The 27,283-nt window shown below is 33.5% G+C and overlaps 1 protein-coding gene across 1 annotated transcript; it reads left to right on the plus strand.

The window, feature by feature from the left end:
* Positions 1–582: 582 nt before the first annotated feature.
* On the plus strand, positions 583–25,765 carry LOC114336861 (zinc finger protein 726-like). The gene is made up of 5 exons (XM_050654384.1): positions 583–1,759; positions 7,007–7,372; positions 17,648–17,780; positions 18,117–18,316; positions 25,527–25,765. Exons 1-5 carry the CDS (start codon positions 635–637, stop codon positions 25,689–25,691), a joined length of 1,989 nt encoding a protein of 662 aa, XP_050510341.1. The 5' UTR covers positions 583–634; the 3' UTR covers positions 25,692–25,765.
* Positions 25,766–27,283: the final 1,518 nt, after the last annotated feature.

Raw genomic sequence — 27,283 nt, forward strand, 5'->3', positions numbered from 1 at the left:
AATGTGTAGATTTTTTTGTTATTCAACCTCTTTTAACAAATATATTTACCTACTATTAATTTTAATTATTAATTGTTTGTTTCTATAAACATAATCAAAATAATGCATATATTAATATAACAATATTAGTAACAAGTAACGTCAGTAACAAGCTTAATGAAAGATACAATATTTAGATGAAAAGGGGGAAAATTCGTTTTTGAATAATTGCACCGTAAAGTATGCAACCATATATACGCATATTTATACACCAATTTTTTATTTAGAGATTGTTAAATAGAATATTTGGCTTCAACGATCATTTGTTTTTAAATAAATCATTTCTTTTCGGTATTTAGATATAAATAAAAATAATTATGAAAAATTTTATGATGTTTTGAGTTCTGATTGGTCAAATGTTTGCATTGGACAGCCTGTTACGAATTAATGTAAGCACTGTCAATTTTAATTCAAATTAAAAATCGTCTTATTCGTAGTAAAATCTCTGCTTATTGTTTTAAAAAGCCAAAAATAGTTGAACATCAATAGTTTACTTAGTAACAAACAATCATTATTACTTTGTTTTCCAAATAAATGGTTGATGCTGTCGAAAGAAATATTTTACAAATCTCCATTCAAGTAGGTACTTTTCAAAATGAACAGACTTGATAAAACGAGGACTATTAATGTATACAAAGTAGTCGAAGATATTACAATTTCAGTGTTTCAGTATGAATTTAGTTCTATCACCAAAGAACTTATATCGAAAAAACGAGTTCCTTCTTTAGTAGGAACGTTTGATCCGAACGCGTTGGATACTCCAAAAGATGGATCTAAATTGTCTTTTCGATGCTTCGATAAAGACGAAAGTGTAACTAAGTGGAGCAAGGTGAAGGAGTCGAGTGAAGCTGTGATGTATGTAAATTCAGCCTTAAATATTCCTACTATGATAAGATGTCAAAATTGCGAGGTGATTTTTCCGACTAAATACCAGTATCAAAGACACCAATGCCAATTCAACGCAGAAAAAGTAGTGCTAAAATCCGAGGGTAAGGAAGTTTACATCGAAAATAGAGTTACGTATATATGTGAAATTTGCAATAAAGAGTTTGTGAGTGAAAGTAATTTGCAACGTCATCAGTTGAGCCATAAAAATGCGCAAGAAAACGTCTGTGAGCATTGCAATAAACAATTTATCAGTGACAATCGTCTCAGGATTCATCGAGAGAACCATTGCAAGAAATCAGGTGATATTTCAAAATTTTACCGTAGTGACATATCAGTATGGAAATGTAACAAATGTCAGCAGGTATTTTCGTCATCTTTAGCTGCTAATTACCATTCTTCTTCTTGCACCGAAGCAGTGAAACCAAACCATGAAAATAATCAATCAACGGATACTGCCGATCCTGCAGAAAGTACGCCAAACGCGGACATAGAAAAGGTACTAACAGAAATCCTTCTGCAATGTGAGTTTTGCAACAGAATCTACACCGATAAAAACATATTGTTAATGCACCAAAACATGCACACAACTGACAAAAATTACGAATGTGTCAAATGCTCGAAAGTTTTTGAATCATACGTCCTTGCTGTTCAACATTGGATGAAGAAATGTTCGGATTACATGAGTCCGTTTTATCTACCAAAGTTGGTGTACTGTGAGTTTTGCGACAGGACGTTTAAATCGCACGAATTACTGTACACGCACAAAGTCAAAAGGAAGCATTATACAATGAAGATACAAACAACAAACCCTGATGAAAGTAGCAAAGAGCAGGTGAGCAATTTTTTGTTGTTTGTTTAGTTTATATGACTAGGGCACTAAATCCGTTCGCCAATTTTACAATTTTTTACTTATTAGTCATTGTTTCGTTACAAAGGACCCCGCAGAAACCTTATGGGAAATGGGAGGGTCAAATGCTCTGAAACTTTGGGTTCTGCTAGTCCTTGATGTGTAGAACAAAAGACTCAATGGGTGCGTAGCTCCAAAAAATCATGGTTTTAAGATATAAGCTTCTGAAGTTATAGGTACAGTGAGGACGTTTGAGTTGGAATAAATTCATTTTCTCGAGAATGGGTGACTTTGGAGATAAATTACGAAGCAGGTCGATTTTTATTTTTAAATAATAATTTTTTGGCATATATATGATATTCTTTTTTTTAACCATGATATTCTTCTTCTCCCAATTTCTCGCTTTCCGAATACTTTCCCTTTAAGAATTACCTTCAGTAATCTGTATTCAGTGCCGTTTCTCATTATGTGTTCAAGATTTTCTCACTTTCTCCTTTTATTGGTATACATCACCTCTCTTTCTTTCCCCATTCTTCGTAATACGATCTTACGGTTAGTTATCTTGTCCGTCCATCTCATATCCTTAGGATTCGCCTGTATAACCACATCTCAAAGGCTTCAAGTTTTTTCTCCATCGCTTCTAGGTCTGGATCCCGCGTATGAAAAAAAAGTTGATTAATAGCAAGCTGAAAATTTGTTAATAGCTTAAGGGTGTCTAGTCGGATAAAATTTGATATATGGGAGCACTGGAACAGGGGCAGTTTTAATTGTGGAACAGGTTAAAAATTTGGAACGGTCACACCACGAAAACGGCACATTTATTTTGTCCGACAGAACAGGATTAAACTCTCCGAACAGAGATTTAACTCTCATGCAAAAATCAGACTGCTATTTATCACCTGTTATAATTTCTGTCATTTGACATATTCTACATGTTCCACTCATCAAAATGCCCATTTGGTGATAAATAGCAGTCTGATTTTTGCATAAGAGTTTAATCTCTGTTCGAAGAGTTTAAGTCTGTTCTGTCGGACAAAATAAATGTGCCGTTTTCGTGGTGTGCCCGTTCCAAATTTTTAACCTGTTCCATAATTAAAACTACCCCTGTTCCAGTGTTCCCATATATCAAAGTTTATCCGACTAGACACCCTTAAGCTATTAACAAATTTTCAGCTTGCTATTAATCAACTTTTTTTTCATACGTGGGATCCAGACCTATTCAGTGAGTGTCCAGGATTCAACTCCGTAATACAATATTGAGAAGATATAAAATCGTAGGAACCTTACTTTTATCTCCAGATTAAGGTTGTGGCTTTTAAAGAGTTTGGCCATGTTAGTGAATGCACTCCTAGCCTTCTCTATTCTACATTTTACTTGTTGTGAGTGACAGGGGCGGCCCGTCGGGGTAGGCAAGGTAGGCGCCTGCCTACCCTCTTCAAATGTAGTACAATAATATAAATTATTAATATAAATTACTTATTTCAAAATTGTAATTTATAAATTTTGACACAATACCTACAATCAAATAGCAAAAATTATCCAAATTATTTTTAAAAATATCCAAAAAATTTTCTTCGTAGTTATAATTATTGTACGCTCCTTGTAGTATGAGTAGTACTGTATAATATTCTATATTCTTCCTTGGTCAGGCACTTGAAAACGTAGCCTGAAATAGAACGACGCCAACACCGAATTGACGTGCGATCTCTCTCTGTTTACGCGAGCAGGCCTGCTGCAGGTCTGCTGGTACCGACCGTATTCTACGATTTTGAAAGGGCGGATAGGCACAGAGTCTTATAGCCGGACCTACAAAATTTTATCAGTGGCTTCTCTTGTGTCTTGTGAAACTGTTTTAAATAATTGTTTTTTGATTTTGGCTGTTATTAGTAGGTTAAGTATTGAATAAAACTAGGTAGGACAATTTAAATTTGTTTATGAAAACTGAATAATAAACAGGTAAATTTGAGATCGGTCTATTGAAGGGCATTTTAATTTTATATTAATCTGGTAATAATTCACTAACGACAAATAAATCTGTGAATAGTTATTTGTCAGTCGTCCATTATATTTTTATTGTGTTTCAATACAATTTGGATCATTTAAAGTTAAACTGACGAATTGTGTTATTAGAATCACAGTGTACTTTAACAATCCGTTTTGTTAACAAAGTTGGTCAGGTAACAGAAAGATTTTTAGAGTTTTTTGATGTTAGCGAGAATAGATCTGCAGACGCTCTATATAGTTTAATTTCAAACGTGCTTGAGCCATATGATTACAAAAATAAATTAATTGCTCAATTTTACGATGGTGCAAGTGTAATGGCTGGCTCTTTAAACGGATTACAATCAAGAATTAAAGTAGATGCTCCAAAAGCAATTTTTACACATTGTTGCGCTCATAGATTACATTTAGTATTGCAAGACGGCTCAAAATGTATTACAAATTGTAGGATATTTTTTGTCGCCTACCCGAAGTATATGTGTAGCCTACCCGCATACTGAGGTCACGAGCCGCCACTGGTGAGTGATTCCATGTTTCATTTACTATTGTTCCAAGATAGGTATATGTCTGTTTTACTCGGTCCACTTGTGTATTCTTGATAAGCAGTTGGGCGTCTCTAATTTTATTTTTACTGATGACCATAAATTTAGTTTGTGATATGTTTACTTGTAGTCCAAATCTTTCACTTACTTTATTTACTATGTTTATTAGTTGCTGTCTGCAAAAATAACGGTGTCGCTACATGTCGTCTGCATAGCGGATGTTGTTAAGGCGTTCTCCATTTAGGAGTATTCCATGTTCGCAATTTTCCAAGGCTTCTCTAAATATTTCCTCTGAATATAGGTTAAATAATATAGGTGAAAGTATACAACCTTGTCTAACGCGTCGTAGAATCTGGATCGCTTCCGTTGGTTTATCTCCAAGATTTGTCTTATTGTGGCTGATTGCTTCCAGTATAAATTTTGTATTATACGCCGGTCTTTATATCATCCGTTTATGCTTTTGTTTGAACATCCATCATTTTTTAGTGTTGAACTGTACCAAATGCTTTTTGGTAGTCCACAAAGCAGGTGTAAATATCGCAAGTCATATCTCTGCATCTTTGAAATAATACCTGTAGATCACTTGTACCTACGCCTCTCATGAATCCAAACTGTGTGTCTTTTATTCTCTCTTCGCATAGCTTGTATAAGCTGCGATGTATAATTTTAAGAAAAAGTTTTAATGCATCGCTCATTCGACTTATTAGCCTATATTCTCCGCACTTTTTCGCTCCCTGTTTCTTTGGTAACGTAATAAATTCTTAAATTAGCCAATCTTTTGGGATATTGCCTGTGTCATAGATATTATCGAAGATTTTACATAGTATTCTTAAAGATTCATCATCAAGAAGATTAAGAAATTCAGACTATACTCCGTCTGGTCCTGGAGCTCTATCTTCTTTTAGTGATATGGCCGCTCTTATTTCTGCCACTAAGTAGTATAGGTGACCCGTTTCAATAGGTATTGGGGACTGGTTCTCCCTCTCATAAAAAAAATAAATTTCGTATGTGATTTTTCCAGGTATTATCGATACTCTCTTTGCCCACGATTATCTCTCCATTGTCATTAGCAAGTTTACTTATTCTTCTGTTTTTACATTTTCCTGTAATTTCTCTTAGCTTCTTATGCACGTTGAAGTTTACCTTGTAGAATTTCGATTTTTTGGCATTTTTTCTCCAGTTCTTTCTGTTTGGCTTCTCTGATCTTTCTCCGTATCTCTCGTTGTTTTATATATGGAGTTATCGTTCTTGTTTTTCCTTCTTTCTTCCATTACTTGCAGAATCTCTGTCGTCATCCATGTCTTATTCTTACCTTCTTCGTTTTTCATAAAATTGTTTTTAATGTCGTCTATTGTTGTATTAAGAGATTCTATCTTCTCTTCTGTGCTTTCCGTTGAATTATGATCTCTAATAAATAGCAATTTTGTTTATTAATAATTTGTTTATAAATTATACTCTTTGTATTATATTCTTTTTATTTAGGTATTTAAATATAAGACATGATGAAGTCCTCAGAATTCTACAGCAAACTCTTCTGCAGCTCTATGATTTATCCTAGAGTTACTTTGCTATAGACTGTCAAAGTTCTTCTTCTTGATTGGCTTTATATCTCTCTTTTTATATTTATCTTTATATTGTTTTCATTTAGTAAAAAAAAAAGTTTTAAACAAATTATAAAAATTAATTTTTTCAACCCGAGTAGACATTATTTTAGGTTCTTTGGATCGTTAAGAACAAAGAAGGTCTATTGTAATTTTCTTGTAAAGTTAGTTGTTTCCGAGTTATAAACAATTTAAAACTAAAAAAAATCGAAAAAGTGACGATTTTAAAGGTTCAAAAACACAAGAAAAAAATTTTTGTTTTGAAATTACGAAGTACCTAAATTTAAGATCAAACTTTCTTCTGTCAGCTCCTTATAAGTATTTTTGGCACGTTTTATTCGACCAGGACTTGTCTAACTGGCACAACATAACAGTGTTATACTGGTATGGGTTCCAGGTCATCGAGGCATATACGGCAATGAAAAAGCTGATGCACTCGCCAGGAGGGCATCAGCTACAAAATACCTGGTTCCAGAGCCGGCCGTGGGAGTGCCAAAAAGGACCGTCCGCGAACGGAAAAAAGCCTGGATCCGAAGCCAACACAACTCACACTGGGAGTGTATACCCGGTCAAACAAATGGCAAGATGTATATCGGACGGACATGTGCTAGTAGGGCTGAATTACTGCTGAAAACAAACAGGAATCAGCTCAGAGTCATAACAGGTTTCCTCACTGGACATGCGCCAGTTAAGGGTCACCTGCATACAATGGGGCTGTTTCATGGAGACTTGAGCTGCAGACTCTGTAACAGAGAATCTGAAACAGTCAACCATATCTTGCATGACTGTGAGGCATTGGATCGGAGGCGGCAAACACTTTTCGGAGACATCGAGGTTCCAAATATATATAGCACCCACCCACTGGACCTGTACAAGCTGGTACAGGGTTCCAGAATTCTGGAATTGGTTTCATAAACAAATGGAAGATGTACAATAAGTCAAGTGGCTGCAGTACGACTGGTTCACAACAGACAGCTTCCTGGCTTCCAGAAAAAAAAATGGTAGACATAAGTCAAAGAATACAGTGAATTTAGAAACATATTAACATTATAACATATAAGCGAATAGTCCAAAATTTTGTGTTGTAGGTTACCCATCTGACTGTGAGCAATTTAGAAACGAACACCGATAAGCAAATACTAGATAAGCTGGTTGAAGATGTTTTCAAAACTTTAAATGTACCTTCGAACACAATCAACGGACAAATGGAGGCAAATAAAGAAAACATCGATGGCGATACTCCAGTGAATGTAGGTGAGAAAAAGAAACGTGGAAGAAAAAAGAAATCGGCGCAAGATTCTTGTATCAGGTCGAAAAAAATCATGGCGGCGGTTGACGATAGGCTTAAATATCAATGCGAAAGATGTGTCCACGTGTTTGATACTGTTGTTGATCTGGAGGAGCATCGTCGAACGGAGCATACTTCGAATTTCACTTGTGACATCTGTGGTCAGGTAATAACACTTTTTGTATATTAGATAACTTTATTTTAGATCAACATTAGATATTAGCCCGATCAGGGAACACAAAATTTTACAAAAACCTCCAAAAAAATAAAGGAAGGATGAAAATTTGGGAATGGGTAGTTGAAATTGTCTATTATTATACAGGGTGTCCCGAAAAGATTGGTCATAAATTATACCACACATTCTAGAGTCAAAAATAGTTGGATTGAACCTAACTTACCTCAGTACAAATGTGCTCATAAAAAAAGTTATAGCCCTTTGAAGTTACAAAATGAAAATCGATTTTTTTCAATATATCGAAAACTATTAAAGATTTTTTATTGAAAATGGACATGTATCATTCTTATGGCAGGATCATTTTAACACAAAATTATAGTAAGATTTGTCTACCCCATAAAAATTTTATGGGGGTTTTGATCCCTTAAACCCCCCCTAACTTTTGTGTACGTTCCAATTAATTCATTATTGTGGTACCATTAGATAAACACAACGTTTTTAAAACTTTTTTGTTTCTTAGTATTTTTTCGATAAGCGAGTATTTATCGAGACGCGGCTTCTTTCTTAATATAATTACATAAAATATTTTATGGGAGTTTTGTTCCTTTAAACCCCCCAAATGTTTGTGTACGTTCCAATTAAACTATTATTGTGGTACCATTAGTTAAACACAGTGTTTTTAAAACTTTTTTGCCTCTTAGTATTTTTTTGATAAGTCACTTTTTATCGAGATGTGGCTTCTTTTTCAAAATATACCTAAAAATGTAAATTATAAATACATTTTCAGAATATTAACAGGTTATATGGTATATTAATAGGTCTCTATAATCGTACTTAACCATATACAAATATGTGGTGGGTTCGATAAATATTCAAAATATCTCGATAAACACTGGCTTATCGAAAAAGTCCTAAGAGGCAAAAATGTTTTAAAAACAGTGTGTTTAACTAATGGTGCCACAATAATAATTAAATTGGAACGTACACAAAAGTTTGGGGGTTTAAAGGAACAAAACCCCCATAAAATTTTTATGGGGTACACAAATTTTACTTTAGTTTTTATTTAAGATGCTGCTGCCATAAAAATGCCACATGTCCATTTTCAATGAAAAATCTGTATGAGTTTTCGATATATGAAAAAAAAATTGATTTTCATTTTGTAAATTTAAAGGGTTGTAACTTTTTTTGTGTGCACTATTGCATATAGGTAAGTGAGGTTCAATCAACCTATTTTTGACCCCAGAATCTGTGGTATAATTTATGACCAATCTTTTCGGGACACCCTGTATAAGAAAAAGTTTACAATTCTACATCCCCTCCATTTTACAAAAATTGGGAAATACGGGGTGAAAGTTATTTTCTCTTGAGTGAAAAAATATACGTTCAAAATAGGCCCGGAATTGGATAAAATGTCTAATTCTAAGCGACTTTTGTTCTATAGAGTTCTTTCATTAAGTCAATACTTTTCGAGTTATTTGCAAGTGAATATGTTCATTTTTAACAAACAAAAACATGTTTATAGACGGTTTTTCGCAGATAACTCAAAAGTAAGTATGCTAGCGAAAAAATATTCTTAGTAAAAATATAGTTTATAAAAAACTGAAAAAAATGATGTACGCGTGAGGTCTGCAGACCCAGTATAAGCAGAGTTGTAGCTAATGAAAAGTAGGTTCTTCTTCGTCAAATTCCAAATCGAATATTTCAATGTGAAATAACCAAAAAAACAGAGCACTTTTCAGGGAAAATTCATTACAACTTTTTTAAAGTGTTTAAAAAAGTTTATTTTTGTTTTTTAAAAAAATTTCTAACATTAAAATAACTGAGTTACTCTCAAAATATTGTTGGTCCCTTTTATTTTTTGGTACAAAAATCGCGAAAATCACCCCCTAATTAGCTTCCCAAATAAAATTAATCGCTACCGCTTCACAAGTTCCTTTTCTTATGTATTGTTTATATTATCTATAAGTTTCATTGGTTCAAAGTGCTCAGTTTTGAAAAAAATTGGATTTAAAATAAAACATTTTTTTTTATTTAAAAAAAAATGGAATCGTTCATGTAATTAACTTGAAAATTCCACACCTGTAATTTTGAACCAATCAAAATACGTTATTTTGACAGATCACCATGGCAACGGAGGTATTTTATCGGAAATTTTTTGCTCGTGGGGTACCCAACAGCGAATTATAGTGGAAATTTTTTGACGTTTACAATAACAGAACATTTTTGACAGACTGGTTTTTATTTGTTTACATAATTTAGTTTTGATTCATTTTTTATCACTTGTAGTTACTCAAAACTTATGTAAAATTGAAGAATATACTATTTTCTATCTTGAAATGGTATTCCCATGCAACTACAATGAGTAGAAATTACGAATTTGAAAGCCTAAATAATTGCTGACAAAGCTATGGCGCGCTATTAATCTGTTCATGCAGCTTTGGATTTTCAAATGCAAATTTGGTGTGGAATTTTCTTACCGAATACCACGCGAAGTCAAATTAATATCCGGAAATTTTTTTTTGATCATGAATATTTTTAGAAAATTTCCCTCGTCTGCGACTCGGGAAATTTTCAAAATATTCATGATCTCAAAAAAATTTCCGGAAATAATTTGACCTCTAGTGGTATTACTAGTGAAAATTCCACACCTGTAATTTTGAACCAATCAAAATACGTTATTTTGACAGATCACCATGGCAACGGAGGTATTTTATCGGAAATTTTTTGCTCGTGGGGTACCCAACAGCGAATTATAGTGGAAATTTTTTGACGTTTACAATAACAGAACATTTTTGACAGACTGGTTTTTATAATTTAGTTTTGATTCATTTTAGTTACAAAGCTAAGATGTTTTCTATATTCTTCGGACACCTTCTCTCTTCTTAATGGCGAAAATGCAGGACTTTGAATGTTTTCAATTAAGTTTCTATGTCTAATAAAATATATATAATATTTAGACACTAATTTATTTACCTTTTTCCCATTCAGTACTTTCAATTTTGCGTAGTTTAGTTTTAAAAACGCCAAAAAATAATTTTCTATCACTTGTAGTTACTCAAAACTTATGTAAAATTGAAGAATATACTATTTTCTATCTTGAAATGGTATTCCCATGCAACTACAATGAGTAGAAATTACGAATTTGAAAGCCTAAATAATTGCTGACAAAGCTATGGCGCGCTATTAATCTGTTCATGCAGCTTTGGATTTTCACATGCAAATTTGGTGTGGAATTTTCTTACCGAATACCACGCGAAGTCAAATTAATATCCGGAAATTTTTTTTTGATCATGAATATTTTTAGAAAATTTCCCTCGTCTGCGACTCGGGAAATTTTCAAAATATTCATGATCTCAAAAAAATTTCCGGAAATAATTTGACCTCTAGTGGTATTACTAGTGAAAATTATTAGTAATACCAAAAATCTTAAAGAGTAATAAAATGTACGTTTTGCTTTTCTGAATATTTTTGCTTTTTTGTTTTCTTGTTATACAAAAATTGGTTATGCTATGGCTGTTCAAAATTTGCCTAAACTCGTGATAAGTTGCTCGTTCAAGCAATTTTAACTACAGCTTTTTCAAAAATAAGCACTTTGCAGTGGCGACTCGTGGCTTTAGGGACAGGGTCGGCAAGGTTTTTGTCTCCTCAGATAGGTATACCATCTAATTGAAAGGCTTCAATCATCATAGAAGATTTTTGATTTTTGGTTTTTGTTTTTTTTTATTTATTTTTTTTGTTTTTTTTGTTTTTTTCACATTAGATTTAGATTAAGATCCTAAACATGTTTATAAATTAACTTTAGTCTATGTTGTTTGGACGTAGCAAAATGAGTTATAATATCATCGTAAAATTTATTAATGTGTTGGAGATATTTTAATAGTTTTTTTCTATTGACATTTGAGAAAAGCTTGACATACTCTTTTGTTTCATCGTGTTTCGACAATACGTTTTGACACTTTTGAGACAAGAGAAATCCCGTTCATTTAAGAGGAAACAGTAGCGATCAACAGGTAGCAACAAACGCGTTCCAAGATTGCGGCTGTAATTTTGAATATTTTGTGGAGATATTTGGCACACTTATTCGTAATATAATAAAGAATGACGATACAGAGCCCAATTTCAGAAATATGTTAGTATGTGGAAATTACTCTATAACTAAATAAAATATTGCAAAAGGGAGCCTGTACCGCCATTAAGAAATACAAAAAAATACACTTTCTTCAAATAAACTTTTTTATCCCGTGCCTAGACTTTGTGTCACATTGAAACTACCAAAAATCGATTTTTTTTAACAAGAAATCGAACGTCATTGACTTGCCAACATTTCGCCCCTATCTGTATAAAAAGTATTGTTTTTGATAGTATAAACGTCACTGTCAGTGTCGAATCACCGACGCACTGTTGCCTCACTTTTGAAAGTTCGTAGAACTTTCGGAATCTTGGACCGCATTTTTGTTGCTACCTGTTGATCGCTACTGTATCACCTTAAGGCAAAAGTTGGTAGCAATGAGAGAATTCATGATAATAAATTATTAATTTCGGGAACAGTTTGTTGCAGTGAATTGCAGTATATAAAAGTATACATATTTTGTAACTTATCCCATCTTCCGAAAATATTTGGATCAGCATATAAAACTTTTAATTCATTTCTTTAGTTGTCTATTTGATTAAAGAATGATGCATAGTTTTAATACACTTGTCTAATAGATACTTTGAAAATTCTTTGGCGTAACTTTTAAATTTTTGCAAAGCTTCAAAAATTTGCAAATCTTCAAAATTTGAAAAAAAGGAGTATTTATTTGCACAAATAATAATAGTATCAAAAATTTCAAAATATACTTGTTTTTCGAGATCTGTGTCATACTTTAGTATTTTTTGGGGGTGTTCGGAAATATCAAGCGAATCCAAAACGTCACTGCGTATATTATATTGAAAATTACTATCTCTGAGATTTTTTACCAGCTTTGTTATTCTATTTTTGGAATAAATAATGTCAGTTGACTGATTTTCAACAACATTGAATATCACATCAGTTTGGGTAAACACTTTCTTAAAAATATGTAAAAAAAATATTAAAAGAATAATCATTTAGTAAAGTTTTCAAACCGATTGTTTCACGAATCGAGATAATATCATCGCTTGCAAAATTGTCGCCTTTTTTAATAAAATAAAATTAAAAACTTCCAAAAGCTGTTTACGAAAATCTGCTACAGTGAAAACTAACCGAGATTTAAAATTCCAAAAGCTACTTTATTTCATAATTAATTTCATCTCGAGCGCACTTTAGATTTACGTGGCTTGCCTGCTGCTGTGTCTACCTATTACCAATCGGCAGATTGTTTATGTGCCGGACCCTGCCATTCAAATACGGGTGAAATTATGGTGAAATGTATAATTGGTTGTCTAATATTCCACAGCGCAGCGCTTCAAATCGTAGATCTAGGGACGGCTTGCCGTCGAAGCGAAGCTGATCTTATAAAAAAGAATTCATACAATCGCAATCGGATGCACGGCTGGGATTATTAATTTGAAAAGTTTCTTACGCGTAGGGATCACGTAACGTATCGGATTGATCGAATTCTTTTAAAAACAATGAATTAAATTTAGTCTGTATTATCTCACAGATTTTTTTTATTTTACAGAAACAAATATCATCAACTCTGGATTAAATTAAATATTTAGAAAATCTACAATGTGTCGATAATGTGTGGGTCGGCACTGCCGACCCTGCCGACCCTGACCGGCCGCCACTGGCACTTTGAACCGATGAAACTTACAGATCATATAAATAATACATAAGTAAAGTTACTTGTGAAGTGGTAATGATAAAATTTATTTGTGATGCTAATTAGGGGGTGATTTTCGCGATTTTTTTACCAAAAAATAAAAGGGATCAACAATATTTTGAGCGTAAATCACTTACTTTTAATGTTACAAGTTTTTTTAAAAAACAAAAATAAACCTTTTTTAAACACTTTAAAAAATTTTAAATGAATTCTCCCCGAAAAGTGCTCCGTTTTTGGGTTATTTCACATTGAAATATTAGATTTGGAATTTGATGAAGAAGAACCTTTTAGCTTTTCATTAGCTACAACTCTGCTTCTACTGGGTCTACAGACCTCACGCATACACTATTTTTTCAATTTTTTATAAGCTATATTTTTGCTAAGAATATTTTTTTCGCTAAAATACTTACTTTTTGAGTTATCTCCGAAAAACCGTCTAAAAACATGTTTTTTTTGTTAAAAATGAACATATTCACTTGCAAATAACTCGAAAAGTATTGACTTAGGGAAAAAACTCTATAAAACGAAAACTGCTTAAAATTAGTTATTTTATCCAATTTCGGACTTATTTTGAATGTATATTTTTCACCTTCGAGAGGAGGGTATTCCCCTCCATTTTTGTAAAATGGAGGGGATGTAGAATTGTAAACTTTTTCTTGTATAATAATAGACAATTTCAACTACCTATACCCAAATTTTCATCCATCTTTTATTTTTTTGGGGTCAGATTGTACCTCGTTCTGGGTTAACCTCTTTTTTTTGGGACCGATTATAGTTTTCTGGTCAGAACTAGTTTAGACATTTTGGTCGCTGCCATTCTTTCTACATGTCTTAACCATTTCATCTTTTGAGACTTGACGAACCTGGTCGTGGTAGTTTCTTTGTGCAAAGTCATTAATTCGTTTTTAGTTCTTCTCTACCACCCATATTCTGTATTCATTCCTCCAAATACGCGTCTTAATATTTTCCTTTCCATCTTTTCGGAACATCCCTCGTAGGCATGGATATTAAATAAGAAGGAACTGGCCCACAGTTCAAATGCTTCCAACTTTTTAGCAATCGACGCGTAAAGTGTCCATGCTTCTATCCCGTAAAGCAGAGCCGAGAAAATATAACACCTTGCCAGCCTAACTCTCAAGTCTATTTTCAGTTTTCTTGCCCACAATACCTTTCACATTTTATTGAAGTTTGTTCGTGCTTTCTCTATTCGAACTTTGATTTCTTTGGAGTAATCGTTTGTGTGATTAATTAAGACTTGTTTACACGGGTAGAGTAATGATGCAAGTACTTGATAGAGTAGAGTAACTCTACCCGTAAAAACGCTCAGCACAGTAGAGTAGCAAGTAGAGTGTATAGTAGGTGGTAAAGTAGAGTGACTAGCAACATGTGGCAAAGTAACTCTACTCTACTACCACCAGCACCGCCAAAATGTCCACTCGCCTGCGCACTCTATCCATGGAACGCGCTAAGACTTGTTTACACGGGTAGAGTTTTGAGGAGAGTAGAGTAGCGAAGAGAGTAGACTCTACTCGCTACTCTACCAAAAATGGCTTGATACCGTTCACACGAGGAGAGTACAAGTATAGTACTGATGCTAGTATAGTGAACGCGCTTTTTTTGATTTTTATATTTTTAAACACTCTTGATTATAAGTGCACCTTAAATTCTTAATTTTTTGCTTGAGCGCGTTTACTCCAAAGCACCCTTTGCCATTCTTCCGACGATTTCATCCTCCGCAGCTTGCCTCATACTTTTATTTCTGTAGTGTACACTACCTAAATTCCATAAACACTGGTATTCGCCATACAGCTCTATAAGTTTTAAAGTTTTATCTTCGGTGAACTTCATTTTCACTATTTGCACAAAACACAATTCCAGCCGGAATGACAGCGTCCCTATGTACTCTCCTACCTACTCTACTCTACCAGAAATGAGCGCGTTCCATGGGTAGAGTGCGCAGGCGAGTGAACATTTTGGCGGTGGTGGTGGTGGTGGTGGTGGTGGTAGTAGAGTAGAGCTACTTTGCCACATGTTGCTAGTCACTCTACTCTACCACCTACTATACACTCGCTACTCTACTGTGCTGAGCGTTTTTACGGGTAGAGTCACTCTACTCTATCAAGTACTTGCATCATTACTCTACCCGTGTAAACAAGCCTTAAATTCTGGTAGAAGTGGTAGAGTAGAGTAGGTAGGAGAGTACATAGGGACGCTGTCATTCCGACTGAAATTGTGTTTTGTGTAAATTATAGTGAAAATGAAGTTCACCGAAGATGAAACTTTAAAACTTGTAGATCTGTATGGCGAATACCAGTGTTTATGGAATTTAGCTAGTGTACACTACAGAAATTAAAGTATGAGGCAAGCTGCGGAGGATGAAATCGTCGAAAGAATGGCAAAAGGGGGCTTTGGAATAAACGCGCTCAAGCAAAAAATTAAGAATTTAAGGTGCACTTATAACTTTAGTTAAATAGTGTTTAGAAATGCAGTGTTTAAAAATACAAAAATTAAAAAAAAATCGGGTTAACTATACTATCATCAGTACTATACTTGTACTCTCCTCGTGTGAACGGTATCACGCCATTTTTGGTAGAGTAGCGAGTAGAGTCTACTCTCCTCGCTACTCTACTCACCTCAAAACTCTACCCGTGTAAACAAGTCTTTGTGCTAAGATAGTTGGTATCGGTTTGTTCCAACATGAACTTTTGGACGGTCGAGAAACCGTCATAAAACTACTTGTACCGTTTGTTGTGCGCATGTTCGTAATTGTATCGCCCAGTTATCGTCCCATGACGGTAATTTGGAAACCGTAGTTGGAACGGTTATCTGATTGATAACTGATTTATCTATCATCATTATCATTTGTCATTTTTTTTGGTGACAGCTTGTGTGCTTTTAGTCGATCACGATTCCCGCTTTCGATTTACAAAAAGGCTCAAAAAATTTAAAGAATTAAATCCTAGTGCGCAAGTCAGTCCAACCAGCACATGCATTTGCCCGATTATGGCCAGATTACTGAAATGATCATCACGAAACCGTCACCGAAAGATCACAATTCTTGTTGGAACAGTGGGAAGGACGATCCGATGACGATCATATTTTTGTTGGAACGCATTTTGTTTACTGCGCAGGAGCGTTACCGTTTCGTGACGGTTCTCGGTCGTGTTGGAACCATAGATATATAATACTCTAGATTGCGCCCTGCGATCTTAAAATGGGTGACGGTTGCGACAGAGATAAATGAGCCTATTTGGTCGGTAGTCTCTTTTTAATTTAAGGGGAATATCGACGACGTGAATATCCCACTTTATCGAGTAATATGTGTTGACAGTTGGAGCGGGTGGTGACGGGAAATGGTCTTTGGTCTTCGGACGTGGATAATCGTGGTTCGAATCCCATACCCAACTTTACTTTTTTTATTTTTATTTAATCAATATTGCGTTTATTAGATATTTTTACATCTGAAAAATGGACCTAAGTAAATCTAGCAGATAATAAATGTATGTATAGTAAGTTAATATTGGAATACATAATTTGTGAACTGCATAGTAAAATAAAAGTCAATTCGTTATTAATAGATATAAATTCGTCATTATTCGAATGATGTGAATGTTTGTTTTGCTTCTACTTTTTTAAAAAATTGTAACAATAGTTTCATAAATAAAAATAATGTCTAATTACTTATAATTGAATCGGTCATTTCAAAAAAGTCCACAATTTTCAGAAACTAACTTTTTGAGAGGAATAGACTCCTTTAAGATAAATGTTGTGTGCAAAAACGACACCAGTCCAGTAAAAACATTAGGAACAAAACTACAATATAACTCTGAATTTTGATGTCATTCATTTCATCCATCTTTCGACTATATAGTTAGTTTTCTTTGCTCTTCTGTAAAATTAGGAATATGTGACTCATGTTGTTTTTGAAATGACCGATTCAATTAATAAATCGATGGTACATTATGTTGATATTAATTATTGGTAATTTTTTACGAATATTTTTAACAATTACTTTATACTATTCTACAATTAACTTATTAAAAAAATAACATTGGCTTTTATATTTTTAAAAATCTATAGGTATCTACACAGTTTTTCTTATTTGTTATATATTTCTTTGCATAGATTTACTTTAGAGATGTAATAATATCTAATAAACGCAATATTGATTAAATAAAAAATAAAAAAAGTAAAGATTGGTATGGGATTCGAACCAGGATTATCCACGTCCGAAGACAAACGACCAGTTCTCGTCGCCATCCGGTCGAACTGTCAAATCATCTAAAATACTCGACGACAGAGTAGGATAGTGACGTCGTCGATACTCCCCTTGAATTAGAAAGAGACTACCGACCAAATAGGCTCATTTATCTCTGTCGCAACCGTCACCCATTTTAAGATCGTAAGGCGCAATCTAGAGTATTATATATCTATGGTTGGAACAAACCTATTATAAATACTTATCTATATTTAACTTCAGGTTCTCCACAGTGCTAAAGACATGGTAATCCATAGTCGTACGCATCAGAAATTAAAGCCGTACGTTTGCGAAACCTGCGGAAGAAGTTACTCGCAAACTTCCCATCTTTGGCAACACATGCGATTCCATCAAGGTAACATTATATACGATTTTTTGTTTTTGTCTTTGGTAGAAGGTAAATACTTCAGCACAATTTGAACTTTGACCTCCGCTATTAGGTGCTAAACGTGACATTCTTGTGACATTTGACATAAATGTTACGTTTTATGTCAAATGTCACATTTTATGTCAAAAACGTCTAATGTCACATAAATGTCACGATTTATGTTAAATGTCAGCGGAGGTCAAATGTCAAAGTGCGCTCAAGTGGCTTACCTTCTACTGTCTTTAATTTTTTATTAACAGTTAAAACAGTTTCTTCAAACTGTTCAAATCGACAATGTTCAAACAAAAAATGTTCCAATTTTAGGTATAAAGCCTTTCGCTTGCCCTCATGAAGGTTGTGAAGCCAGATACACCATCAGACCTGATTTGAAGGACCACATAAGGAAAGCTCATACACGTGAAAGACCCTTCAAATGTAACGTTTGCAACAAATGTTTTTTGACGGGCTCCGTTTACTATCAACATAGGTTGATACATACCAACGACAGGAGATATGTTTGTGACGTAAGTCATAGATTTGATTGTACTTACTGTTTATCACTTTATAATTGAACAGTGGAAAGTAGAAAGATCCAAAGTACCATTTTTTCAAAATGGAGGTATTATGTTCAAAATTGAGTTATTGTGTCTTGTCGCCCTAAGAAAGGTTCATTAAAATTAGAGTTCCAGGGGCTTCTCATAAATGTCGGTGGCTGTATCTATAGCACCAGTTTCTTTAGAAAAGTCGTAAGTCCCACTGTTTGTTTCTGATCTGCAAGAACCTTTACAAGTTAATATCTTAAAGAAAGGGAAAACTTTAGCTGAACTTACTTAAGCTGATATAGTAAAACTGACAAAAGATGATAGAGTGTCACAAAAATAAAAAGACGTCCTTTTGAAGCATGATTCTATACGTACAGTCTTCAGAACATTACAAATTTGGTAAGCGGGGTTTTTGGGACAAGAAATCTAAATTCGCCACCAAAAATGATGTATTATCCAGAGGGCGCCACATACGCCCTTCAGCGTTCATTTAATAGGTTCAATTTTTTTTATTACACACTCTATATACTTTTTGAATAAAAACTTTTATTCTCTTAATATGTTTAGTTAAAAAAGGTATACTAGATTCATCTCGATAAACTCAACCGTTTTCGAGATAAACGCATTTTAAGTCTGCGCGGCAACATCATTTTTTGCATATCATTGTAGTTGCACCCGAAAAATAACTTAAAACCATAAAAATTACCAAAAATGTATCGCAAATTTCCTTAAATGGAATTTGCGATGCAATGACATAACTAAGAGAACTGGCACAATTATTTTAGTTTTAAGTTATTTTCGGGTGTAACTACAATGATATTATGCAAAAAATTACGTGGCCTTGCAGACTTAAAATGCGTTTATCTCGAAAATGGTTGAGTTTAGTGAGATGAATCTAGTATACCTTTTTTAAGTAAAAATATTAAAAGAATAAAACTTTTTATTCAAAAAGTATATAGAGTCAGAGGCGGCTCTAGCCCATGTAGCGCCCGTGTGCAGTCGATGCCCTGGCGCCCTTTGGTAGACGCGCAGTCAAAATGGAATAGTCGAATAGGTACCTATCTAGTACTATGGTCTGTTGTTACACCAAGAGGAGTAATTCAAATTTACCGCGCCTACTGCTTGTTTGTAATTACTGGTCCAATCTCATTCAAGTTTACTCCACTGTTTGAAATTTTGACATTAATGACATTTATGAAATTTTGACACTACTGGCGTTTCATAAGTTAATTAAGTTATATCGACGATAATTTGAGTTTTCTGCGTTATTCCTTAATTTTTAGATTTTTATTCTAGGTACTTTTATATAAAAAACAATTATTTTTAGAACTTTTTATTTTGTGTGAATCTGTCTTTTTAGTTTACTCCTCCTAGTTTAAAAACAAACCATAGTACATAGGGTATTAGAGGGTATTAGGTACGCTTATAATGTAAACAAAAATCCAGATGCAGATAGTGCAATATTAAATGATGTCGGGAGCCAATAGGTATTCACGGCATACAGTGGTTTCAAATGCGGAAAACGTGGTCATGAGGTAAAAGAAAAAATCCCTATCTAGGGATGTTCATGTTTATAGTTGTTTTCTTATACTATCTTAGAGTCGTAATACGCAGGTATAAGGATCAGAAAGGATGTATTCTTATTCTTAGCTCAGGGACAAGTTAGCCATTTTTTTTAAAGTGTATAAACAATATACCGCTTTTAAAGGTTCATGACCACGTTTTCAGCTTTTTGAACCACAGTGCGGCGTCAGAACAACCTACCCAAATCCGTTAAAAATATTTAATTAAAAATGAACTATTTTATCTATGAGATGGTTGAAAATTTTTTGAGGAAATTTGAAAGGTTTGAGTACACAAGTAAATAGTAGTACATGTTAAGTTAAATATAATACTTAATCCATTCCGTCAAAGCTTTTCTAAGGGGTAATTTACCCAAAATTACCCAGGGCAAAATTACCCCGCGACACGTGTACAAACGCCTTTGAAAATGCCCTGCAAGTCCCAAGTAGTTTGATCTTTATAGGTTCCACAACCGATTTCGGAATAATTGTCGGTACATCTTCAAACGAATCAAAAAGTTGCCGTTCGTTGGACGGACAGCCGGGCGGGCGGCAATCTATAAATCTCGCTTAAGTGACAATGTAATTTTTCATTAATCGTTTTAAAGCATATTTTCTGTTGAAACAAAGTAAAGGGCCGTTCTTTGGTGCTCGGCGCCCCCCAACATCCCGGCGCCCGTGTGCACCGCACACTCTGCACAATAGGTAAAGCCGCCTCTGTATAGAGTGAGTAATAAAAAAAAATTGAAACTATTAAATGAGCGCTGAAAGGAGTACGTGGCGCCCTCTGGGTAATAGATCATTTTAGGTGGAGAATTTAGATTTCTCATCTCAATAAACTCCCATTTACAAAATTTCGTGTTATCCCATGCCTGTCAGGAAATATTCAAGAATAAATAAACTAAAAGTTTAACTTTGACACCCTGTATTTCGGTTATTATCAACTTTCGTAATAAGGTAAGTTAGCTTAAATCGACCTATTTTAACTTCAGGAATCTAAGGTTAAGCTATGGCCCATTCTTTACCAAACACCCTGTATAGGTATGTAACAAATAAAGTTTTGCCAGTAATGTTTTTGGTAGATACTTTGGCCCTTTCTAATTTCCATTTTTCAATTGTCAAAATTTCGAGTCAAGACAAACTTATCTTTCTTTTTCTTCTCAACTAGACTTATGCCCGATTTCACCAACGATACCTAAACAGTTGCCTTATTAAGTAATTCTTATCGATAGGAACTTCTAAGTCAATACTTAGGAACAATCGCATTTCACAACTAAAAGAACTGCTTATCTAGGAAATGCTTTCCTAGGTATTACCTAGGGTACGTTTGAACTATTTTTGATAAATAAAAAGAAGAATAAGATGACATTTCCTTACTTTTTCGATTATTTGTCATTATTGTTTGTTTGCCAATTTGGTTTTATTCAGTTTTGTACTGTTATAGTTATTTTATTTAGTAGTAAGTTATTTGTGCATTAAGTTTGTATATAATAAATAGTCTTGTATGTTATTTGTATATATGTAGAGTGAAATGGAGGAAAAGAAAAGAGTTGTAAATTTCAAATATGACGAAAAATTAAAGTTGAATTGTCATTAATGAAATAATTTTAAAATAAATAATATGTTGAAAATTGCTTTTTATTATTAATTTTTTAATGACAGACTTTTAGTTATATCATGAATGGGTTTTTGAAACACAACACTAGTTTGTTAAGTAGTAGGTAGACTACATAATTTTGTCAACAGACCTGTAAAAAACTCCAAAGGATTTTCTATATTTTCCAACACATATTATATTAATAATATAAAAGAAAATATAAAATTACAACTAATATACCTACCTAATATTACAGAATAACAGAAAAATTAAGGTAAGAAGCAAATTATTGACAAACGTCACAAGTACATTAGTCAAAATTGTAAAAATATAACCTGACTGTCAACGATAAGTAATACCTAAAGTTTAGGGAGATCGAAATCCGTATCCTAACGTAAGGTAATGCTTAAGCGGTTTAGGCAATCCTTATCGTATGGTGAAATCCGTTTTAGAGTTAGGAAGTACCTAAACCCACTTAGGCAATTCTTAAATATTTAGGTATCGTTGGTGAAATCGGGCATTAGTGTTGCCCAAAATCGATCTTGGTCTTACAGTCTTGGTCTTTTTCTTGCGTTTTCGCAAGACGAAGACCAAGATCGCCTAATTTTAGCAAGACCAAGACCAAGACTGACAGTGCAAGATTTGAGCAAGAACAAGACCAAGCCTGCGAGACTCTTGCGTCTTGCAGTCGTGTCGTTTTAGAGAGTATAGTAATTCGGGTGCATGCTTAGAGACTCCCATGGGATATAGGCCAGGAACTGAAGCTTTTCACCTCGCAATTTATACAGAATAGATCGATTTGCTTGAAAATTTGAGAGTAAGTAGTGGATAGTCCAAGGATCAAAATTTATATGATGCCGAAAGGCGCTTTTACCATGGGGGTGGTTGCCACCCCATCTCGAGACGTGGAAATTTTTTATTATATTTTGACCGCAAAAGTTGATAAAAACATTCAAGCAAAAAATGTTCTATACATTTTTTTGATAAAATTAATCGTTTTCGATTTATTCGCTATCGAAACTGATAGTTTTGTATAGAAAAAGTCAATGTTTTTCGTTAGGTATACATACTCATTTACGATTCACTCAATTTTTGCCGTAGAAAAAATTTTAATAAATCAAATTCTTGGGAATTAAATAACCTACAATTTTATATTAAAACATCTTTTCGTATCTCTGATGCTAATCTATCTATTCTGAAGAAAATGGCATTTTTTACCAAACTACAAAAATTCATTATTCGCTTTTAACTCCAGTTTTTAAAAACTAATCATTCTAAGCCAGTTAAACTTCTAGAATCTATTAATAATACACAAATAAATAATAATGAATAAGGCCAATGACTAAAACCACCCCTAACTTACATTATTATGCTTCCAATTGGATTTTTTTTTTTTTAATATATTGATTTTTTAACCGTAACTTTTTTATTTTTTATCCTAGAAAGTTTGGTAAAAAATAATTTTGTAAGTTTTTACAAGATCTATAAATAAGCCAATTAATATTAAATCTTTTTAAAATCCTCAGTCGCAAAAAGAGGTGACTTTGAAAGAGTTGGTAAAGGTGGTTTTTGCATGTTATTATAAGTTTGAATTGTCAATACCTCACTCAATTTTTGCCGTAGAAAAAATTTTTGCAAACCTGGATCTTGGAAATTAAATTAACTACAATTTCATATTTAAACATTTTTTCGTATCTCCGATGCTAATCAGAGATACGAAATTCAATTTAAAAACTAATCATTCTAAGCCGGTAAAACTTTTAGAACCTCTTAATAATACATAAATAAAGAAGACCGGATAAGGTCAATGACTAATTTTAATTGGGGTGGTGATTAGCGGGTTGCTTGCGATCACTTTTTCGCTGAAAAAATAGGGACTGACATTTTTTTCATTATAAGTCACTTAATTTTTAAGCTAGAGACTTTTTGAAGTTATACTTCTTTACCGGCGATAGAGGGTGATTTTTTTATATGTTAAAACCTATCAGCCCGGCGCATGCGCATTATAACTTTGTTCTGATTGGATGTTCAAATGACATGTCAAAAATTATCCGATATGGCAGCTGTGGTTTGGAGGTAAAGGTAAAGGTAAACAAATGTATAATATATTAGTTTTATTGTTGTGAGGACAGAAACAAAAAAGTTTATAATATTGTAGTGACTTTTAAATAGTTTTTAAAAGCAACAGGTACGTAATAATTGTTAATGTATCATGGGTATAAACCTACCTATTTGATCTGCCAAAATACATAGTATGTAATACTTTTATTTATATAATTTGATTACCATCAAAATTTCTATCAATATTCACCTAATATATTGTTTTTTTACTCTATGTTTTGTTGTATGTTTTCAATTCTAAATCATTTCAATTCAAAATTAAAATAATTTGATCAATTTTCAAAATATCAAAATATCACAAGTTTAATCCGTTTAGTTAGTCGATCTTCGTAAATAATGACACATAGTGTCCGTGGCTAAGCGGAGAAGGCGAATGAATTCCAATACCAACCGCTCTTATCAGCGCTGGTTCGAGTCCCAATAGAAACTTTCTTTTTTGTTTTTTTTTAATACATTTTATGATTGTAAGTATATTTATTATATAATTGTATTTTCAGAAAATACGTATTTAGTTAAAAAAAATTTCGACAATTAATGTTCAGACATCATTTCTGGCTTGTTTAATGTGTTTGTGTGTGTTTTATTCCTTTAGTATTTTAATTTTTGGCACTGTTCTAATAAAAATGTTTGAGAAGTAGTAAGTATAAATTAGTTTAATATTTAAACAAAATATGTTTCGTTTAAATCATATAATAGAAGTATAACTTCTTACGTGCGTACAAAGTACACACACATTCTTTTTTATTTCTGGAGATAGATATTTTTAAGTACTTTAAATTAGTCTGAACAAGTTGTCCTCGAAAAATGCATAGTTTTCCCGTCTTTTGACTTTGAAACTACAATATTTAGCATTTGACGAAGAAGAGCCAACATATAATACAGTATGTATAGCTCGATTACTATTGGTCTTAAAGAAAATTAAAAAAAAACGGTTTTGTTTATTTTTTCAAAAGGTACATTTTTGTTAAGTAAAGTTCTTTTGATAAAACGAAAACTTTTGGAGTTATTAGCAGAAAACTTATCAAAAACATTGATTTTTTCGATATAAAACTAACACTTTGTATGAACGTATGTAAAAAATGTATAGAACGTTTTTTGCTTAGAATAAACGTTTTTAACTTTTGCTATTAAAATATAAAAAAAATTTCCACCCCCGAGATGGGGTGGCATCCACCCCATGGTAAAAGCGGCTTTCGGCATGATATAGTTTTTGATCCTTGGACTATCCACTACTTTGAAAATTTGAGAATAAGTAGTGGATATTTATTCTCAAATTTTCAAGCAAATCGATCCATTCTGTAAAAATTGCGAGGTTTTCTCCTATTTTAAGCTTCACTACTTGGACTAATATAGTATGGTAGATAGCTTATTTAGTTAAAACATCGCACGGATCGCTTGGATCACAGACATTCACCTATTAATTTGGTTGGTGTTTACTATGGCTATGCTAAATCAAGCTTAAAATATACCTACTTTGTTACGTTGGTCTAAGATCTTAAGTAACGTTTAATAAATAGCAATATACTAATGGGTAACTGCGAGACTTGCAAGACTCTTTCTGCAAGACCAATACCAAGACCGGGAGCGCAATACCAAGACCAAGACCAGTTGTATTGGCGCAAGACCAAGCCTACGAGACTCTTGCGTCTTGTAGTTAGGACTGAGTGTCGTTTTAGAGTATAGTAATTCGGATACATGCTTAGAGACTCTTAGAGATCTAAAGTAACGTTTAATAAATAGCAATGGGTAACTGCGAGACTTGCAAGACTCTTGCTGCAAGACCAAGACCAAGACCGGTAGACCAATACCAAGACCAACACTGTCCAAGTCTCGTCTTGCTCTTGCATTTGGGTAATACTAACTAGACTACTTACGTCACGTATTCTGTTTTTTATACTTATTTTATTCCTAGATATGCGACAAACGTTTCTTTAGAGCAGACGCCTTGAACAACCATCGAAGAATCCACACCGACGAGCGTCCATATCCTTGTCAAGTTTGCGGAAGGAAATTTAGACAGAAAGGAGATAGAAATAAGCATCTTAGAACTCAACATTTAGATACACTTGTAGTTTAGTTTGTAACACAACTTTCTCCTGTTTAATTTAATTTGTGGTAGCCAAAACACCATAATAAACATGTTGGCGATGATGATGTTGCATGAGATTTATTCGCGGAGACAGTCCATGACTGGTTTTTGACTGATTCGCATGCGCAGTTCCGTTTTCAAGCGCTAGTCAGAAACCAGTCATGGACTGTCTCCGCGAACAAATCTAGGGTAATAATTTTGAGGTTAGTTCTACGTCTTAATTCTAAACAAAATGAATTTTAAGCTCTTCACAACATTTCAGATTTGTTCCTGTACTATTTTAATACAGTTCATAAGGACTCAACCAATGTGAAATATTTGATAATTTAGTTTGTAGTGGTTTTCTTATTATTAATAAAAATATACAGGGTTGCGAGAAAGTCTGGCAACACGGTAATTTCTCGGAAACTGCTAGAACGACTTTTATGGATTTTGGTGAGTGAGGGTCTTTTAATACGGCCGATATTATAGTGTTAATTACATTGTTGTCAAATCTTCCGTTTTTCTGGAAATCTAATGAACTTTCTTATTTCAAATAGAACACCCTGTATATTTTTGCGTTTTGGAATTTCTAAGGGATACTGATTATTTTTCATATGATATTCCCTATACCTAAAAGTGTTACGTGTTTTCCGTTCTTCTCTACGGAGTTGAGTCATGGACCTTAACAGGAAGAATGCTTAAGATGGTTGAATCCTTTGAATTATGGTGCTATCGAAGAATGCTGAGAGTAAGCTGGATGGACAGGGTGCGTAATGATATTATTCTGAGCAGGATGAAGAAAGGCAGAGAACTGGTAAAAATGATAAAGTCTAGAAAACTCGAGTATTTTGCGCATGTTTGTAGACATCCGGAAAAATATAGCATTCTACATCTAATTATGCAGAGTAAAATATTAGGCAGAAGCAGTCGAGGAAGAAGAAGAACATCTTGGTTAAGAAATTTGAGGCAATGGTTTGGTCACACTTCGGAATCGCTTTTCAGATCTGCTGCGAATAAAGTTATGATAGCCAACATGATCGCTAACGTTCGATAAACGGACATAGCACCCGAAGAAGAAGAAGAAGAAGAAGAAGATACCTAAATGCCATATTTTCGGAGTTATTCCTACATTTAAAAAAAAAAAATTTTTAACAATTTATAAAAATTTTTTCGGCCCGGGTAGACATTATTTTAGATTCATTGGATCATTGTAAACAAAAAAGGTCTTTTGTAATTTTCCTCTAAAGTTAATAGTTTCCGAGTTATAAACAATTTAAAACTGAAAAAATCGAAAAATGACGATTTTATAGGTTCAAAAACACAAGTAAAAAATATTATTTTTGAAATTACGAAGTGCCTAAATTCAAGTTTAAGCCTTATTTTATCAGTTTCCGATAAGCAATTAAATTTGGTCTTGTTTCATTTTAAAATATTATTTTTTAGTTGTTAATGCAGCCCGATCGCCCGTTCTCTCATAATATGCGCTTCATCATCATCATCATTCTCTTTGCCTTATCCCTATGCGGGGTCGGCTTCCCTAATTGCATTTCTCCACACAATTCTATCTTGGGTCATATCAATGTTAATCCCCTTTACCA

This window comes from Diabrotica virgifera, chromosome 6 (genome assembly GCF_917563875.1).
Source record: "Diabrotica virgifera virgifera chromosome 6, PGI_DIABVI_V3a".
NCBI lineage: Eukaryota > Metazoa > Arthropoda > Insecta > Coleoptera > Chrysomelidae > Diabrotica > Diabrotica virgifera.

Coding starts and splice junctions, on each gene's coding strand:
- LOC114336861 (XM_050654384.1), top strand. CDS start 635: ATGAACAGACTTGATAAAACGAGGACTATTAATGTATACAAAGTAGTC. Junction 1,760..7,006: donor ATGAAAGTAGCAAAGAGCAG/GTGAGCAATTTT, acceptor TTTGTGTTGTAG/GTTACCCATCTGACTGTGAG. Junction 17,781..18,116: donor ACACATGCGATTCCATCAAG/GTAACATTATAT, acceptor TTCCAATTTTAG/GTATAAAGCCTTTCGCTTGC.